This window comes from Sinocyclocheilus anshuiensis, unplaced genomic scaffold (assembly GCF_001515605.1).
Source record: "Sinocyclocheilus anshuiensis isolate Anshui unplaced genomic scaffold, SAMN03320099.WGS_v1.1 scaffold234, whole genome shotgun sequence".
In the NCBI taxonomy this organism is placed as follows: Eukaryota; Metazoa; Chordata; class Actinopteri; order Cypriniformes; family Cyprinidae; genus Sinocyclocheilus; species Sinocyclocheilus anshuiensis.
In genome coordinates this window covers 2,357,105-2,373,681 of record NW_015544165.1, presented here as the reverse complement: position 1 = coordinate 2,373,681, position 16,577 = coordinate 2,357,105, and the positions used below count along the sequence as shown (strand labels likewise).

At 37.7% G+C, this 16,577-nt stretch overlaps 1 protein-coding gene across 1 annotated transcript in view; it reads right to left on the bottom strand.

Annotated features, from left to right (window-relative positions):
* The window catches only part of LOC107695829 (basement membrane-specific heparan sulfate proteoglycan core protein-like), a 126,310-nt gene that overhangs the window by 91,449 nt on the left and 18,284 nt on the right, over window positions 1–16,577 (bottom strand). Inside the window, exons 2-3 of the mRNA XM_016495897.1 lie at window positions 1,269–1,383; window positions 669–737 (exon numbers count right to left, since the gene is read on the bottom strand). Coding sequence (XP_016351383.1) covers window positions 669–737; window positions 1,269–1,383 — 184 coding nt within the window. The remainder of the gene's footprint in view (window positions 1–668; window positions 738–1,268; window positions 1,384–16,577) is intronic.

Below are 16,577 nucleotides of genomic sequence, written 5' to 3'. Positions count from 1 at the left end.
CTTTTCAGAATGATGAGCTTTGTAAAAATCGACGGGTTTCAGAAAGGCGGGGCATAGAGGAGAAACAATAATGTCCAGTATGTGGAAAATAATGTGTTTTTTAACCTTAAACCGCATAAACACATTTCATTACACCAAATACACAAAATAATGTTCTTTTTAGCAACATCATATGACCCCTTTAAATAAAACTCAAAGAGAAGATAAAAGTGTTACAGACCTCCCCAGATCATGAAAGGCGAGAATTAAAACATATGATGTGAGTGAATCAATACATGACAGTGTTTGTATCGTCTGTTCCAGCTGCTATTTCTTATACTGACTTTCATGTGTGCTGCTATGTTTACACCTCTGCATCTCAGCTGATGAAAGGAGAAATGAGTATTGTTTGGATCTCTGGCAAAAATCTGAGGCCCTTGTTATGATAAAGCTGCTGTCTCATCACTGTGAGCAAAGGCGGGTGACATGATGTGACTGAGACACTAATTCAGCAAACGCAACAACTCTATATAACGCCTCAGCAGATGATTAAAAGAGTTTCATGTTTTACAGCAAGATGTTTACAGAATCTGTTGATGCATCTCTTTTATCACCCTGATATAAAATGTGTGACTACTGTCATGTTGTAATAATTCCTTTCTATTTAAAAAAAAAAAAAGGCTTCTCACTTGTTATAGGTGTGCCTGGTTCAACCGTGCTCGGCTCGGGGGTGCTTCCATCCTCTTCTCCACTGATATCTAAAAGAAAAAAGGAGATATTCGTTTTTTGTTTTTAGTTAAAAAACTTTTTTTTTTGAGGATTTTGAAAACGAGTCTTGTATGCTCAGCAAGTCTGCAGTTTATTTGATTACAGAATTTATGAAATATTGTGAAAAATTATTACAATTTAAAAAAAATGGTTTGCTATATTTTATATTTTAATATTTGAAAGTATTATTTATTCCTGCAATGACAAAGTTGAATTTTCAGCAGCCATTAATTTAGTCTTCAGTGTCACATGACGGTTCAGAAATTATTCTAATGTGCTGATATGCTGCTCAAGAAACATTTCATATTATTATCAATGTTGAAAACATTTGTGTTGCTTAATTTTTGTAGAAGCTGTGATTTTTTTTCAGGATTATTTAATAAACAAAGTTCAAAAGAACAGCATTTCTTTTCATTCAGCAAAATTATAGAGGTCCTTACTGTCACTTTCAGTTAGGCATAATGAACATCACTATTCCTTATTTATAGGTACTCAGCAGTGCAGCATTCAGATAGTCCCACCTCCTGAAGGATCATAGTACTCTTCATCATCCACATAACCTCCCGGCCGCTTGTTTTCCTCCTCTAAATCCTCTGGAAAGGGCACCTCATCCCACACTTTAGAGCTCTGAACCACCTGTAGTCAAAACAAATTAAACCACAATTTATGGGATTGAAATCAGCATCTCCAAACACTTCTTGAGTTATGAGAGACCTACAGAAGAGAGAGACAAAAACAAGTCAATGCCTTCTAGCTCCGTTGAAGGAAGAAGAGATAAATATCATGCCTTTGTGGGGGGCGCTAGAGAGCACCATATGGTGCGGACGTAAGTTTAGAGAGCTCCTTCAAAGCCTCTTTAAATTTATATATTTCTGACTATTTTTATTGCGAAAGTCTGCTCAATAATATCTACCAGTGAAATGAAGAAGGCTAAGTCCAAGAAAGGTGATTCACCAACCAGCGCAGGTGAACAAAAGGCCGAGAAATCATCGTCTAATGAAGGCGAGGCTGATGGTGATGTTCGCACGGCACCAGACTCAACTGCAATTCTGTCGGCCATTCAAACTATGAATAACAATATTAACGACAGATTTAACTCCCTGGAAGCTACTCTATCCCAGTTGCAATCAGCACTTTATGAAACCACCTCACGTATCACGGACCTTGAAGGTGTTAACGCCGAGCATGAAAGCCGCATTTCTGATCTCGAGTGCTCTCTTCAGGAAATTCTAGCGACTAATAAGGCCTTGCGTGCTAAACTGTATGATCTCGAGGGACATTCTCGACGACAGAATATCAAAGTTGTCAGCCTACCCGATAACGTGGAAGCTGGCCGCCCAACTGAGTTTGTGGAAAAACTCATCCCGAACCTCCTGGGAGCCGAGAACTTTCCTGGAGGGATTAAAGTTGACCGCGCACATCGTACCTGCCCTTTACCATCAAAAGGAGGGCGTCCACGAATCATGATCGCGAGGATACATCATTATCCGATCAAAGAGATGATACTAAGGCTCGCGCGGCAACATACGCCTTATCCCGAACCTCCTGGGAGCCGAGAACTTTCCTGGAGGGATTAAAGTTGACCGCGCACATCGTACCTGCCCTTTACCATCAAAAGGAGGGCGTCCACGAATCATGATCGCGAGGATACATCATTATCCGATCAAAGAGATGATACTAAGGCTCCCGCGGCAACATACGCCTTTAAAATACGAGGAAGCGCACATCTCCATCTTCCCAGATTTCACGGCAGAGGTGCTATCACAGCGAAAGGCGTTTGACGGAGTGAAAAAGAAGTTGAAGGAGGCTGGAATCCGTTTCGGACTGCTGTTTCCCGCGCGGCTTATTGTCACCCAAGGCAATAAAAAGAAAATCTTTGGTTCGGTGTCAGAGGCTGAAGATTTTGTGAATTCCATCGCAGAACAAGAGCCTTCCTGATCTGCAGTTCAGGACTGATTCTTTACGTGACTATGGTTGAAAGACTTTAATTCTCTCTGTTCGCTAATGGCCTTTTTTTTGGAGGTTGTGAGTATATCTTCAATCGAAAAAAGACACTCATAGACTGTTAACGGTCATGTTACTCGCCCTGGACTGGGCTGAATGTAGTTATATAATTGTAACTATTTGAGCCTTATTTGCATGTAAATGTTGAGCCTGTCAAATATTTGTATGAATAGTTCATGTCCACGAATCATGATCGCGAGGATACATCATTATCCAATCAAAGAGATGATACTAAGGCTCGCGCGGCAACATACGCCTTTAAAATACGAGGAAGCGCACATCTCCATCTTCCCAGATTTCACGGCAGAGGTGCTATCACAGCGAAAGGCGTTTGACGGAGTGAAAAAGAAGTTGAAGGAGGCTGGAATCCGTTTCGGACTGCTGTTTCCCGCGCGGCTTATTGTCACCCAAGGCAATAAAAAGAAAATCTTTGGTTCGGTGTCAGAGGCTGAAGATTTTGTGAATTCCATCGCAGAACAAGAGCCTTCCTGATCTGCAGTTCAGGACTGATTCTTTACGTGACTATGGTTGAAAGACTTTAATTCTCTCTGTTCGCTAATGGCCTTTTTTTTGGAGGTTGTGAGTATATCTTCAATCGAAAAAAGACACTCATAGACTGTTAACGGTCATGTTACTCTAACAGGTACAGGCTGAATGTAGTTATATAATTGTAACTATTTGAGCCTTATTTGCATGTAAATGTTGAGCCTGTCAAATATTTGTATGAATAGTTCATGTTTTATATCTTTGTTACAAGGGGTTTGTGCTATACTCACTGTAGTTCAGGTTTATAGAGCAGTTCTTTTGTTAATCATCATTCTATTTGTATGGAGGCTGCTAGGGAGTCCCTTGTTTTTCTTTATTTAAGGTTATTTGATAGACAGGTTTTTCTTTCACTCCTTATGCTGCCCGGCAGCTCCACTGTTCGTATGAGGTTATCTTCTCGGCTTCGTTTGGGGAAGCTGACAAAAGGGGAAGGGTGGGTGGTCTTGTCTTTATTTTTCATTGTGTGTTTAGTGTTTTATGCCTGCGTATCTCCTTCTCTGATTAATATTCATTCAATCTCTTTTGCAGCAGCCACTACTTTAGTTCATATACATCATGGCTTGTAGTAGGGGGCCCTTATTTAAAGGTGTCAATGTCACTCTTGCCAGTTGGAACGTCCGTGGATTAAACAATCAGATTAAGAGAGCTAAAGTTTTTTCTTATTTGAAGTCTATCGCTGCTGACATATTATTTTTGCAAGAGACACATATAAGGCATTCTGAACAAAGGCGACTGAGATGCAGTTGGATCTCTCAGGTGTTCCAGTCTTCTTTTTCATCCAGGGCCAGAGGAGTAGCTATTTTGGTCCGTAAATCGGTCCCTTTCAAGCACATATCTACGATCAGCGACCCTAATGGCCGTTATGTAATTGTATCTGGCCTGCTTTCCTCAATTCATGTCACATTGCTGAATGTGTACGGACCTAATTTTGATGACCCCGCTTTTTTTTTTTTTTTTTAATCTTTTTTTTAATCTTTTACCAACCACTCTAAACTCGCACGTTATAATAGGCGGTGATTTCAACTTAGTTTTAGACCCTGCTTTAGACAGATTTCCATCATGCTCTGACATATCCTTGCCCAATTCCACTGTCGTTCTTAATGATCTTATTAATTCTTTTGACCTTGTTGATATCTGGAGATTAAAAAATCCAACGGACAAACAGTACACTTTTTTCTTGCAAGTTCATAAATCATACTCCAGGATCGATTTCTTTTTAGTTGATTCTAAAATTATCCCGTGTTAAATCAATGAAACATCATAATAGAATAATTTCTGATCACTCAGCAGTAACAATCTCCCGATACTATTTGAAATTTAATTTTCTTTTCTTGTAATTGCTATTTTCTTTAATTTCCGTGTCAATCTTAATATGCTCAGATCTTTTCTCTCTAAATTTAATTTCAGTATTTGACTTTTTCTTTTCCTCAATTATTTGTCAAAACTAGCAACAATGTTGACACTGTTGCAAATCTATTCGCTCTGTTACTATGGTCATTTTCCTTAAGTAATGCCCTTGTGAGGTTAAAAAGGCTTAGGTTGTTACCTATTATTATTATTATTTGATAATTGTTATTATTACAATATTATTTCACCTTGTCTATGATTTCATATTGTGCAAAAACCCCTTTACCTCTACTTGGTGATGTGGTTATCTGCTACACTGAATTTAATTGAAGGAGTTTTTTTTTTGTTCTTTTTCCTTCTTGTTTGTGTAGTTGTGTTTTGTCTTGTCTTGTGATTGTACTGTTTATGGGTCTGAAAATGCAAAAAATACCACAATAAATATAATATACAAAAAATATATATCATGCCTTTGTGATGTGCATGCACCAAAATGCATATCACATACATCATAGAGACATTAAATGCAAGTATAAAAGATGTCCTTAAAAAGTATTTGGACACTACAGTCTCACTTCAAAATGTCTGAATGTCACAGAATTAAAGTATCAAACCAAGTGTCATGGGCAAATAAATAAAGCTAGAGCTTTTCTCAAAAAAAAAAAAAAAAAAAATTTTTATGTAGCTGGTGTCAGTGTCTGCAGGTGTAGCTAATCACATCAGCTATAAACATTCTACTAGTGTGACAACCAAATACATATACATACAGTATACGTTCATGCATATGGGTGTGGTAGTTACCATGGTAAATTTCCAACATAAAATTGTTAGACAAACATCTAGGTGAACACCTGTAACACTCTATCCCATTTACACAGGGTTGGTAGTCAGGAAATACTTTATCACACCCATGAGAGGTCATAAAATCCCAGACATAACTGTAGTCTTTGATACAGCATACATGAAACCTCTTGTAAAAATTATTATCTACTGCATGTTATACTGCAAATGAGTAAATCAAGATTTATGAGGGAAAACAAACTTCTGATTTCCAAGGAACATTTAATATTGTTTGGCATTTTATAACACTAAATACATGACTTGTACCCCTTAAGATTCAACCAACAGTTTGTCAAATAGATATCTATAATTAGTAAAATGTAATTAAAACTGCATTTTTTTTTATTAATAATGTAATATTTAGCTTTTTTAGGTTTTATATATTCAAATAAATACTGTTCTTTTGAACTTCATATTCTCAGAGTTCTGCAAAAAAAAAAGTATCACAGTTTACACAGAAAATATTAAGCATAAGACAAGTTTAACATTTGATAATAAGAAATGTTTCTATAGCACAAAATCAGCATATTAAAATGATTTCTGAAGGATAATGTGACACTTAAGACTGGAGTAAAGATTGCTAAAAATTCAGTTTTGTCAACAAAATTAATAAATTATATGTATTTAAACAGGAAACTGTTTAAATTGTTTTTTTCCCTGTATTTTTGATCAAATAAAGCCTAGGTATGCATCTGAGATTTTTGTTTTAAATCTTACCGACCCCAAACATTTAAACGGTAGTGTCAAATTAATTTAATCAAAAATAAAATATGAATAAATTAACATATTAACAACACCTGTGGTATCACATGACATGACAAATCATATAACACAAAAAAAAACATGAAAGCAACTTTATACATGGATTCTTTGGAAGCATTTTGCAAACTTGAACTCATCCACACAACCAGCAGAGCCTTCTGCTTATTCACTTCTTCTTTGGTCAGCAACAAAAGCTTTGATGATTTTATACAATCATGTCTCTTCTGCAACCCGGTTCTCATCTTCACATTTATATACGTGTTTGGCAAGATGCTACATTTGGCATTTTCGGTCTTCATAGCCCGCCAGTTCCCATTTCCCTGCATCTCCATCATGGCCGCAGTTCCCATTTAAATGGCTCCCGCAAATAAATAACTTGATCTCCCCCCAAATCCTTTCTCTCCTGACTAAACACTCTAAAACAACAATCCTGGAGCTTTTTCAAAATGAAATCGCTGACTGGCAAAATTCTTTCAATTGGATCTGCTCAGCGAACCTTTGGTGTGATCATCGCCTGCTTCCCTGTCCCTTGGGATGAAATCCTCCCGAAACGAGACACTCTGTCATTATTGTCATCCATAATTGTAATTCAGCATATTTTTGGTGAGAAGACTTATAAAAAGTGTATGTGTCAATTTCATTGTCTCCAGATGTGACACACAACTTAGCTATAAGGGAAAAAAATCACTACAGTATTAAATAATTAAATGTTGACTGTTTTAACTATTGACTATTATTACAGGGTATAAAGGTTAAAAGTATAGCGCACCCAAAAATGTAAGTTTTGTCATCATTTATTTACAATGTTCCATACACACAACTGCATTTCTTTTGCCGAACAAAAAAGATGTTTTGAAAAATGTGCACACTGCTCTTTTCCATACATGAAAGTGGATAGGCTCCAAAAGGACAAAAAGCACAATAAAAGCATAATACAAGTAGTCTTGCACTATATTCCAGTATTCTGAAGCCAGGTGATAAGATTTATGTGACGAATAGAATGACATGCAAGTCATTTTTCATTCAAATATTACTAGACAGTCATGGTCACCATTCGCTTTCACTGTATGAAAATACGAACAGGTTTCAATGAAGGTGAGTAAATGATGACAGATGTTTCACTTTTCGGTTGATTCATATAAAACCAAGAAAACATCTAAACTTTCTTAAATTCTCAGGTCATTCTCCAGCCTTAAGGCCCGTTCACACCAAGGACGATAACTATAAAGATAACGATAAAGATATAGTTCTAAAAATCATTCTTAATGTTAAAGAATAGCAGAGTCCACACCACAGCTATAACGATAAAGACAAAGAGAAACGATATCGTTGGAATCACTTTCAAAACGATTTTTTTCCAGCTGATGAACGATAAAACACTGACAGTCAATCAGAATCCATCCTGCTATAACGAGCTCGAGAATTTAAAGCTGCAGATGCATGTACGCTTAGAATATCAGACGATATCGTTCGCTGGTGTGGACGCTAATATCATTATCTTTATAGTTATCGTTTTTGGTGTGAACGGGGCTTTAGAAGGCTTGAGTTCACCTATAGCCAAGGAAATAATAGCAGACAAACACTCAAATACTGCATTCCACTGTCAAAGGAACCCCACTGTTTACTTTCCAATTATGCCATTCACTCTGCCAAAAGTTTGTTCTGCAGGAACGGCAAATAAACAGACAAAGAGCAATATTAGATCCCATCGTTTTGCAAAAGAAGTTTGAACCTGGTGGAAAGCCTCAAGATTACACTAGGGTTTACCCAGCTGGTGTTTACAAGGCAAGAAGCCATATTCGCTGTATCTATGCCCGGGGACAATTGATAAGCAGAGAGAGCAGGGCTACACAAATGTAATGCAAAGGGAATGAGATGGCCTCAGCCAGCTTTCTTGGACTTCCACACTTCTAATGAGTGACTCACACTCAGCCTCCATAGGGCAATAATGATGGCTAGAAAGGCTAGATGTGCACTGGTGAAGTGTATTGGAGGCTTATCTGCTCTCACACACACCCCTCTCTGGCATTTCCAACCCTCAATAAGGCCCAAGTCTAATTTCCAAGGCCTTACGAGTACAGCGTGAGAAAAGGATTTTAGTATTTCGGGGGGGTTTTCAATTTGAGTGCAGCTGTGGCAGCAATAACTCAAAACTCAATATTTGCAACATGTTCCTCTTTCAAAGTGCTGTCAAAAAATAAACATTACTGCCATGTCACACTGAAGTTGATACAATTTAAAAACCGCCTCTTAAAAAAATGTTCATGTTAAACAAAAAGTATGAACGATGACAATACAACTCTTGACTACTGAATTGACTAGTCATTATCTAAAAGGCAATGGTAGCAAAATGGAATATAATGCTTCAAGAGTGGCAATAAATTCCAGTACATGAAACCTGGACTCGCCACACTGTATTACATAAGGATTTCATGGACGTGAAGGGGATGACGGTTCTTATAAACACACAAATGGAATGTAAACTGTAGAGCGGTAAGTAGGTGAAAGCTTGAGATATGCACTTTATACCCTCATCTGAGTCAGAACACCAAAGCACAGCCTGATACAGGCAGATCAGAGGGCAAACTTCCTGACCTCCATAAAGCAACTCACTGTATACTGCAGGGCCAGAAGTGCTAGCGAATTTCCATTACCCTTCTCCTATCATATAATGCACTTCCTCTCTTGATAATGTACTGCTTTTAGCCTTGTCCCTTTCTTGAGAATAACTGAAAGGTATAAGGGAATAGTTGACTGGTGCTCTGTTCCAAAACCTAGTCAGGAACCTAATCTTAATGATTTAAGATACCTTGTTTTAGCCTAATTATAAGGAAGCACTGGTCATCTCCATGCAATTAACTCAAAATTGCAGACAAGAAACTTCTATTCCATTTAAAAACAAAAAAAGTATCAAAAAACAGTTAGTGTAAAAAAAGATATCAAAATGCATACAGGTAGGAACAGAGATTCCTCTGAGAGTTTAACCTCTCAGAGCAGGAGAATGCTAGGCGATGATAAGCTGCCAATTTTGACACTAAACCTCAGCTTGAGCACCTTAAGGATAAAGACCATGATGAGAGAGACCCTTCAACTACACAAAGCACTCTGGACAGGATTTGACACCAAACTTTCTCAGCAAACACATGCCTCATTCACTTTAACCATAGCATACTCAGTGGATGAGGCACATTCTTAAACAAGTTGTTACGGTCTTCCACATGGGCTTGAGGGAAGAAAAGGATGGACAAAGGCTGAAAAAGCATACTTCTGGCACTCTGGAACTCTTCCCTCTGGTCATGCACACATTCCCACGTAGACCCAAAGCATGCATTTGGGATCGAGCGAGGACTCCCACAGGCATTCCAATGAGTACTGGGCAAGATTTGACATACATGCTTCCTAATGTGCTCAGCACAGCTGTTTCTCATGCTGAAATCGAAGCTGTGAGCTGGGAGTTTCTCTCTGCCACTGTTTGAACAATCAGGTTTCTTTGCTATTCGTCTTTTCCACCCTCTCCACATCCCTTCTCAGTGAGACTCTTTCCTGCTTCACTTCACTATTGAGTGGGTCCATCACTATGAGCACATTTGAGCAGTCATCCAAGCTCAGCATCACACCGATCTACACAAACTGCAGGCTTGTTAGTCAGAACCAGGCTTTCTGAATAAGCAGCTGACTTGTGTGGGCTTGCATGGGAGAATCAGCATTTTGAAAATGATAAGGACAAGACACAATTAGGAACTGCTTACACCTGGTATCAAAGTTTCAGGTGACCTGATCAAAAGTGGTCAACATTACTTTGACACCTGGTAGTAAAGTTCTTGTTTTAGTACAATGAATTATTGACAGGTAAGTAAGCGGTCCTGTCCAGGATCGATTAGTACTTACACTACAAATGCAATGTGGTCATATGGGTTTTCAACTACCGCCATGTGTGGCTTGAGTGATTCCATCGCAAAATGCTTGAGACACTTTACAACAAATGTCCACTTGGAATCAGATCAAGTGAAATGGACATTAGTACCGGCTATAAAACAGGGTCTTGGCGATTGTGATTTGAGGAAGTTGCAATGTTAATTTTTTCAAGGAGCCTTCCTTGACTCCCCCTCCCCAACACTTTCACAATTCAAAAAGTTCATAAAGGCATAGTAAAAGAAATCCATTTTAATCAAGTGGTTTAATCCAAGTCTTCTGAAGAAACAATCACGTCAATGTGGCGGACACATTTAATTTAGGCTTTTATTCACATATTAGGTAGGACATTTGAGCTACTTTTTAAGCTTACGTCTGCAATCTCTTTTTGTACTTTTTGATGCATGAAAGCATTTTGGTTGCACTGATTCAATAAAGGGACAGAAATCTCTCAAGTTTCATTAAACATATCTTGATTTGTTTTTACAGGTTACAGGTTTGGAACAACATGAGGGTGAGTAAATAATGACAGAATTGTCATTTTTGGGTGAACTATACCTTTAACCATACACAAACACTGACATGAATAAACCACTCAATATTGTTCAACTCCAAGTGGTCTACCATTCTTCTAGGTGTGTGCTTTGATTTTTTTTTTCCCGGCGAAACTCTGAATTTATGACAGATATCACATGCAACGTGCAAGTGAGTGCTAAGGCAGCTTCATCTGACTGTGTACAGTAGGAAAGTAGTGCGGTATTGAAGAGTACACATTGAGGTAACTTCATCCGCCATCTGGAAGTCTTACTCGCACTGCTGGAATCCCGGGATTGAAGTATCAGGGTTTTGTGGTCAAGGATTAGAGTCAGGTTTATTCAGCACTTCCGTTAACAATAACTGTCTGACTCACCAAGTTAGCGATACCAATCTAAAAGGTCAATACCCACCGTTTGGAAAAGTCATTCCAAAGGAGCGTTTGTGTGTACATTGTCAAGTTACACATACCTCATTTCTTAAGCAAACCTCACTGGAAAGTGCCATGCAAGATGAGTTTGGTTAAACAACATTTGATTCACTGTTATGGAAAGTATGATTCTATGGAATGAAGGAAAACCTACTAGTCCATATGTTCTTTTTCAACATATAATTGTGTCCATTTTTTGACATCAACTGTAATGTATTTTAAGTGCAGAAATGGTGCTGTTCAGACAGGTGATGCTCAGGCCAGACTGAGCCAGTTGCTTGCATGACAAAGTCATGAAATAAGAGCCTACGTGCCTCTTCAAACTAGGTCTGAAGCCAGAAGGCAGATCCAACACTAATAATGGCAACATCATAGGAGGTGTCTGGGCTTGACAGCATGACTCAGACAGTTTGCTGACAACTTGACGCCATTCGACCGAAAATTAAGGGAGGGGGCGCAGTCAATTAAATATTAACTATTTGCCTTGACATTGTGCTCAAGTCAGTCTGATTGCATCCACTAACTCAGTTTTAATCAAGTGAACTGACACCATCTTAATTGTCCTAATGATTTGTGTGGGTGGGCCGGTGGGGGCCCAGATGGCACCTATAGGAGAACTCTCCCCTCAATTATCACCCCAGCAGGGGAACCAATAGAGCTCCTGCGCTTCCAGACCACCCATGTACGAAACCCCAAGTTTTCAATATTGCCCCAGACCACACTGTCACCACACTCCAATTTACACCATCAAAAAGACCCAGAGGAGCTACAGTCCCTCCACGGTTTTAGCCTGGAATGTTCTGTTATGACAGCACCCTGTTTTTATGGACCTTCACACAATTATGTCACAGAGGATAAAACACAGGCCGTAAAATATGGGTGAGAGGATTCCTACAATAGCTTGTGTTTTAAAAGGTTTCAGTAAAGGATTTCAGCTAGTAAACAATTCTATTAACATACAAGGATCAACAATGATGCATAAATTGGTCAAAAGAGACAGTGAAGACATTTATAACGTGGCAAAAGATATCAAATAATGCCGTTCGTTCTTTCTATTCATCCAACAATCTGAAAAAAAAAGTATCACAATTTCCATTCAAAATAATAAGCAGCACAGCTGTTCTCAACATTGCTGCTCAAAAATCAGCTTTGCAGTCATAGGAAATTATATTTTAAAATAGAAAATTGTAATATTTCACATTATTACTGTATTTTTGATTTAAAAAATCCATGAGATTGGCTAGAGGAGGAGCTGTCAATCTAGAACTAGTGGACCTATGATGACACTTAAGCCCGCCCTGATTTACATGAAACTCTAACCACAACATTTGGAAAAGCAAGCGCAGAACATGGAAACAAGAGCAAAGTGAAAAAAGTATCAGCATAAAAAAATGATCAAAATAAATTTGATCCATGATCATTGTTTGCTATTCTGTAAACGTTGCTTCATTTTTACATCATTCAACTGTAATGTATTTTAAGTGCAGAAATGGTGCAGGTAAAATTTTGTGCAATACATTTTTATATTTTGGTTTCATGCAAAACTTTTGTCGGAAAATTGATCCCATACATACAGATTAAATAAAGTAAAACGCAGTCAACTTAATACTATAAAACTGATTAACATAAGCCTACAGTAGGAATCTAACCTTCATGGCCTCTTTTTTGTTGACAACAAATAAACATAAACATGGCAGAGCAATTTAAGAGTCTAAAAATACAGCAGTGTTTCCGGTAATAAGAGCTTTATGGTGACCTGCACTTTGGAGACCAAGAGCAGCTCTAGTTCCCCCAGAGGACAGCTGAGTGTGGAGAGGTGCTGAGGCCAGTGGCAGCGTGCAGAGGAAAAGCTGTTTATTTATAACAGGAAGGGCCTCTGTACTGCAGCTAGCTGTCATTTAAGAAGAACTTCCTTTCTTGTCTTGGTGACGCTGTCCTCTTTCCAAAGGAACTTGGCAAAGTGACTGAACATACTTTGAAGAGTGACGCCACGCGGCTCCAGAGAACTGAGACATAGAATAGACAATCAAACAGAATAATGTTTATCATAGCAGTGGACCTGTCAAGGATATGTCAAGATGAGAGTGCAAAGGTTTATGAACGTTTGACAGCAAGACAATGACAGTAAGCCAGTTCTGGAGAATATTGCACAGCGCTTTGGACAAATAAAGTTTAAAGCGGTAGAGTGCGCGACAAGTTGCACTATTTCCCGAAAACTCTCCCTGTCAGCTATTGGTCGGCCAAACAGAAAGCTCCGCACCAACTCTCGATATTGGCTGAGCCAATATTCTTCTGTGCTTTGCAGAAGATATAAAGTCATACAGTTTTGAAACAACATGAGTAAATGATGAAAGGATTTTCATTTTTGGGTGAAGTTTCCATTTAAATAGGATAGAAGAGAGTATTTAATAGAAAATTCACCTTTAAAATCACCTTATAATTAAAAACATAGTTTCAAGTTGTAAATGAGTGCTCTCAACATATGAATGCGTTTAAGAAACAGCAGAACAATTGAATTCATATGTAGAATATGAACATCCAAGCCTTGCTCGCATTATGTAGGGCAAATGATCTGAAGCAAGTTGTGGCGAATTATTGACGACTCTCATGGAGCTCCGGTTTCCCACAAAGCGACAAACTTCCGCTCCTTATTCTCATGGCTGTCAGATCTAATCTGGCACCACCTGTTGTCTTGGCTATGCTGTGTTGTGCCAGGTCAAAAGACAATTTAATAAGAGCTGCCTTATTAAATGCCGCACGCTGACATCACAAAATGTAGAAGTATAACATAGTCAATCGTTGTGGTTTTTAAAGGGATACTTCACCCAAAAATGAACATTATGTCATCATTTACTCACTCTCATGTCATCCCAAACCTGTTTGCCTGACTTTCTTCTGTGGAACACAGAAAGAAGATATTCTGAAGAATGTTTCAGCTGCTGTTTCAACAACTGAAGTCAATGGAGTTCAGAACAATGCTGGCACTTTCCAAATATCTTCTATTGTGAGAACCATGTCTGATACAGTATATTTGTAACACAATAATGAAAAAAACATATCTGACCGAAACAAAACAACATTCTTCAATGATTGCTTAGGATATCATGCCAGCTTGCCAAGAGAGGTTTAAAGCTGGATAACCTTTTGCAGTCTGTTCTCAAGTTCATAAGTCTCGGTTCTATTCAAGACAGCCATGTCATAATTAACTCGGATTTGGCCGCGTGGCTTTGTGAGGGCTTTGGAATGGACAGCAAGGACAACAGTTCAGGCATTTGATCACATGGACTATGGACAATGCTGTTTAAAAACCTTATATGGTGACTCAGTTCTTAAGCTTGTCATTACAAGAAGGCCTGTTTTGGGGGAATTAATAAACAGTGAGTGACTTTTGGCTCTGTAAATGTAGTTGTTTCAACCTGTAGCAGTTTCTGTCTTTTTGAAAGGATATTTGGTCATGAAATCTAGATGATCCTCAACACACATTGAGGGGTCACTGAACATTTGTTTTTTCCAGATCAGCCAGGCTACTGAAAAATATCAACCAGCTGTTTTCTTTCACTCATAATTACATGAGTATGACAAATAAAGTGGCAGCAGAAATCTGGTGTTCCTCAAAACAAACAACAGATGCTGTCTTAAATAATGAACACTCCAATCCTCTCAGATATTAAATGAATAAATCAACCCAAAATAACATCTCTGTCATTATTTACCCACATGTTGTTTCAAACTTTTTTGCAAGACAAAAAATTAATTTAAATAAATAAAAAATAACTTTCAAATGCAAATATGTTTTTATATGAAATACAATATAAAACATAGAACACAAAATAAAAAAATATTAGGCTACATTAAAAACATTGACAGTTCATAGCTTGACAGGCTGTCAAGCTCCCCAAAAAAGATGAATAATATTATTCATATTTATATTTATATTATAAATAGTATTGTGGTGCTTTAAAAGTAAATACATCATTTACCATTAAGATTATTCAATAATATTAATTTTATTATCAATTTTGGGTGAATTATCCCTCTAAGAATCATAATAATGTGAACTGACTATCAACTGCCTTGAAAGAGTGTTGCAAGTTAATATCTCTTAAAAATCAGTGTGTGCTTTGAAATTTGTGATTTTGAGATGCATTTACAATAAGCCTTAATAACACATTCAAGAGAATCAAAGAGGAAGTTCATCTGATCAAAGGGGAGTCTTAGTGGTCTCACAGCAAGCTGCTGCAGGCTTCAAAGACCTGCTTTGGCCCAAACTTGGAATATAAAGCCCCAGTGAGGTAGCCTGATTGAGTATGAATTAAATTTGCTCTGGCAGGAAACACACAGGGACCAGATGATGCTACAGCTCCACTGACCCCTTCACACCCAGACTGAAGGGTGTGTGTGGACGGACAGAGGTGACATTCCTCTGGGAGGTAAAAATACCACTCAAGCCAAGTAGCTGCAGGTGAAATTTCATCCTACTATCAAACCCCTTGTCAAAACGGCTGTGAGCAGGATGAAGGAGTACTGGGACAAGCCAACTATGAAGCTAATGCGCTTGTGTTTCATGCATAACACCTGTGGTTTTAAACAGCAAGTCATCCATTATCAGTTAACCGTTAATTAGGGTCACCACTCAAGATAGAAATGATTACTGATCCTCAACTTTCCAGCGGATTTGAAGAAAATGCTTGTGATTAGAAAGCACGATGACAAAGGAAATTATTTACAATTTTGTAAATTCATGCATTCAATCTTATGCAAATAAATGCAGTGGAAAAGAAATCGGCCATACAAAGGCTCCATTAAGGTCTTACAGTCAGTGTTTTTGACTATTTTTGTGGCAATAATTGGTTTTAACTAGGGATGCTCCGATCCACCTTTTTCACCTCCGATACCGATTCCGATACCTAAGGTTCAGTATTGGCCGATACCGATCCGATACCAGTGAAGTTTTTTTTTTTTTTCATTTAAATAAATGTAGAATTTATATATCTCTGTGTGTGGAACTGATAATCATTCTTTCACAATTTACTAAATACAGACTACTTCATTATAAAGAAAAATAAACAATAAACATCAAAAAAAATGTATGTATATTCATAATCTATGACAAAAATATATCATAAACTAGGTTAGTGGATAATTCGGCAGCAAAAGTTATTCTAGAAAAATCAGTGCACAATAATTTTAGAAATCCAAACATTTAGTGAAAAAACTATTTTGTGTGGGGAACAAATAAAAGCATTGCACTAAATATGGTAAAATGTTACACATTGCTATTTATATTATAAAATCCATTAATGAAAAACATTCATGAATGTATTTATATATAAGTATATACTATAAAATTTAAATACATTTATTTTAAATGTATAGCATATTTTTTAATAAGGCAACAACATATGATAGATACGATAGGACAAAACAAATACAGTGCAGCACGAACTGTTTTTATACA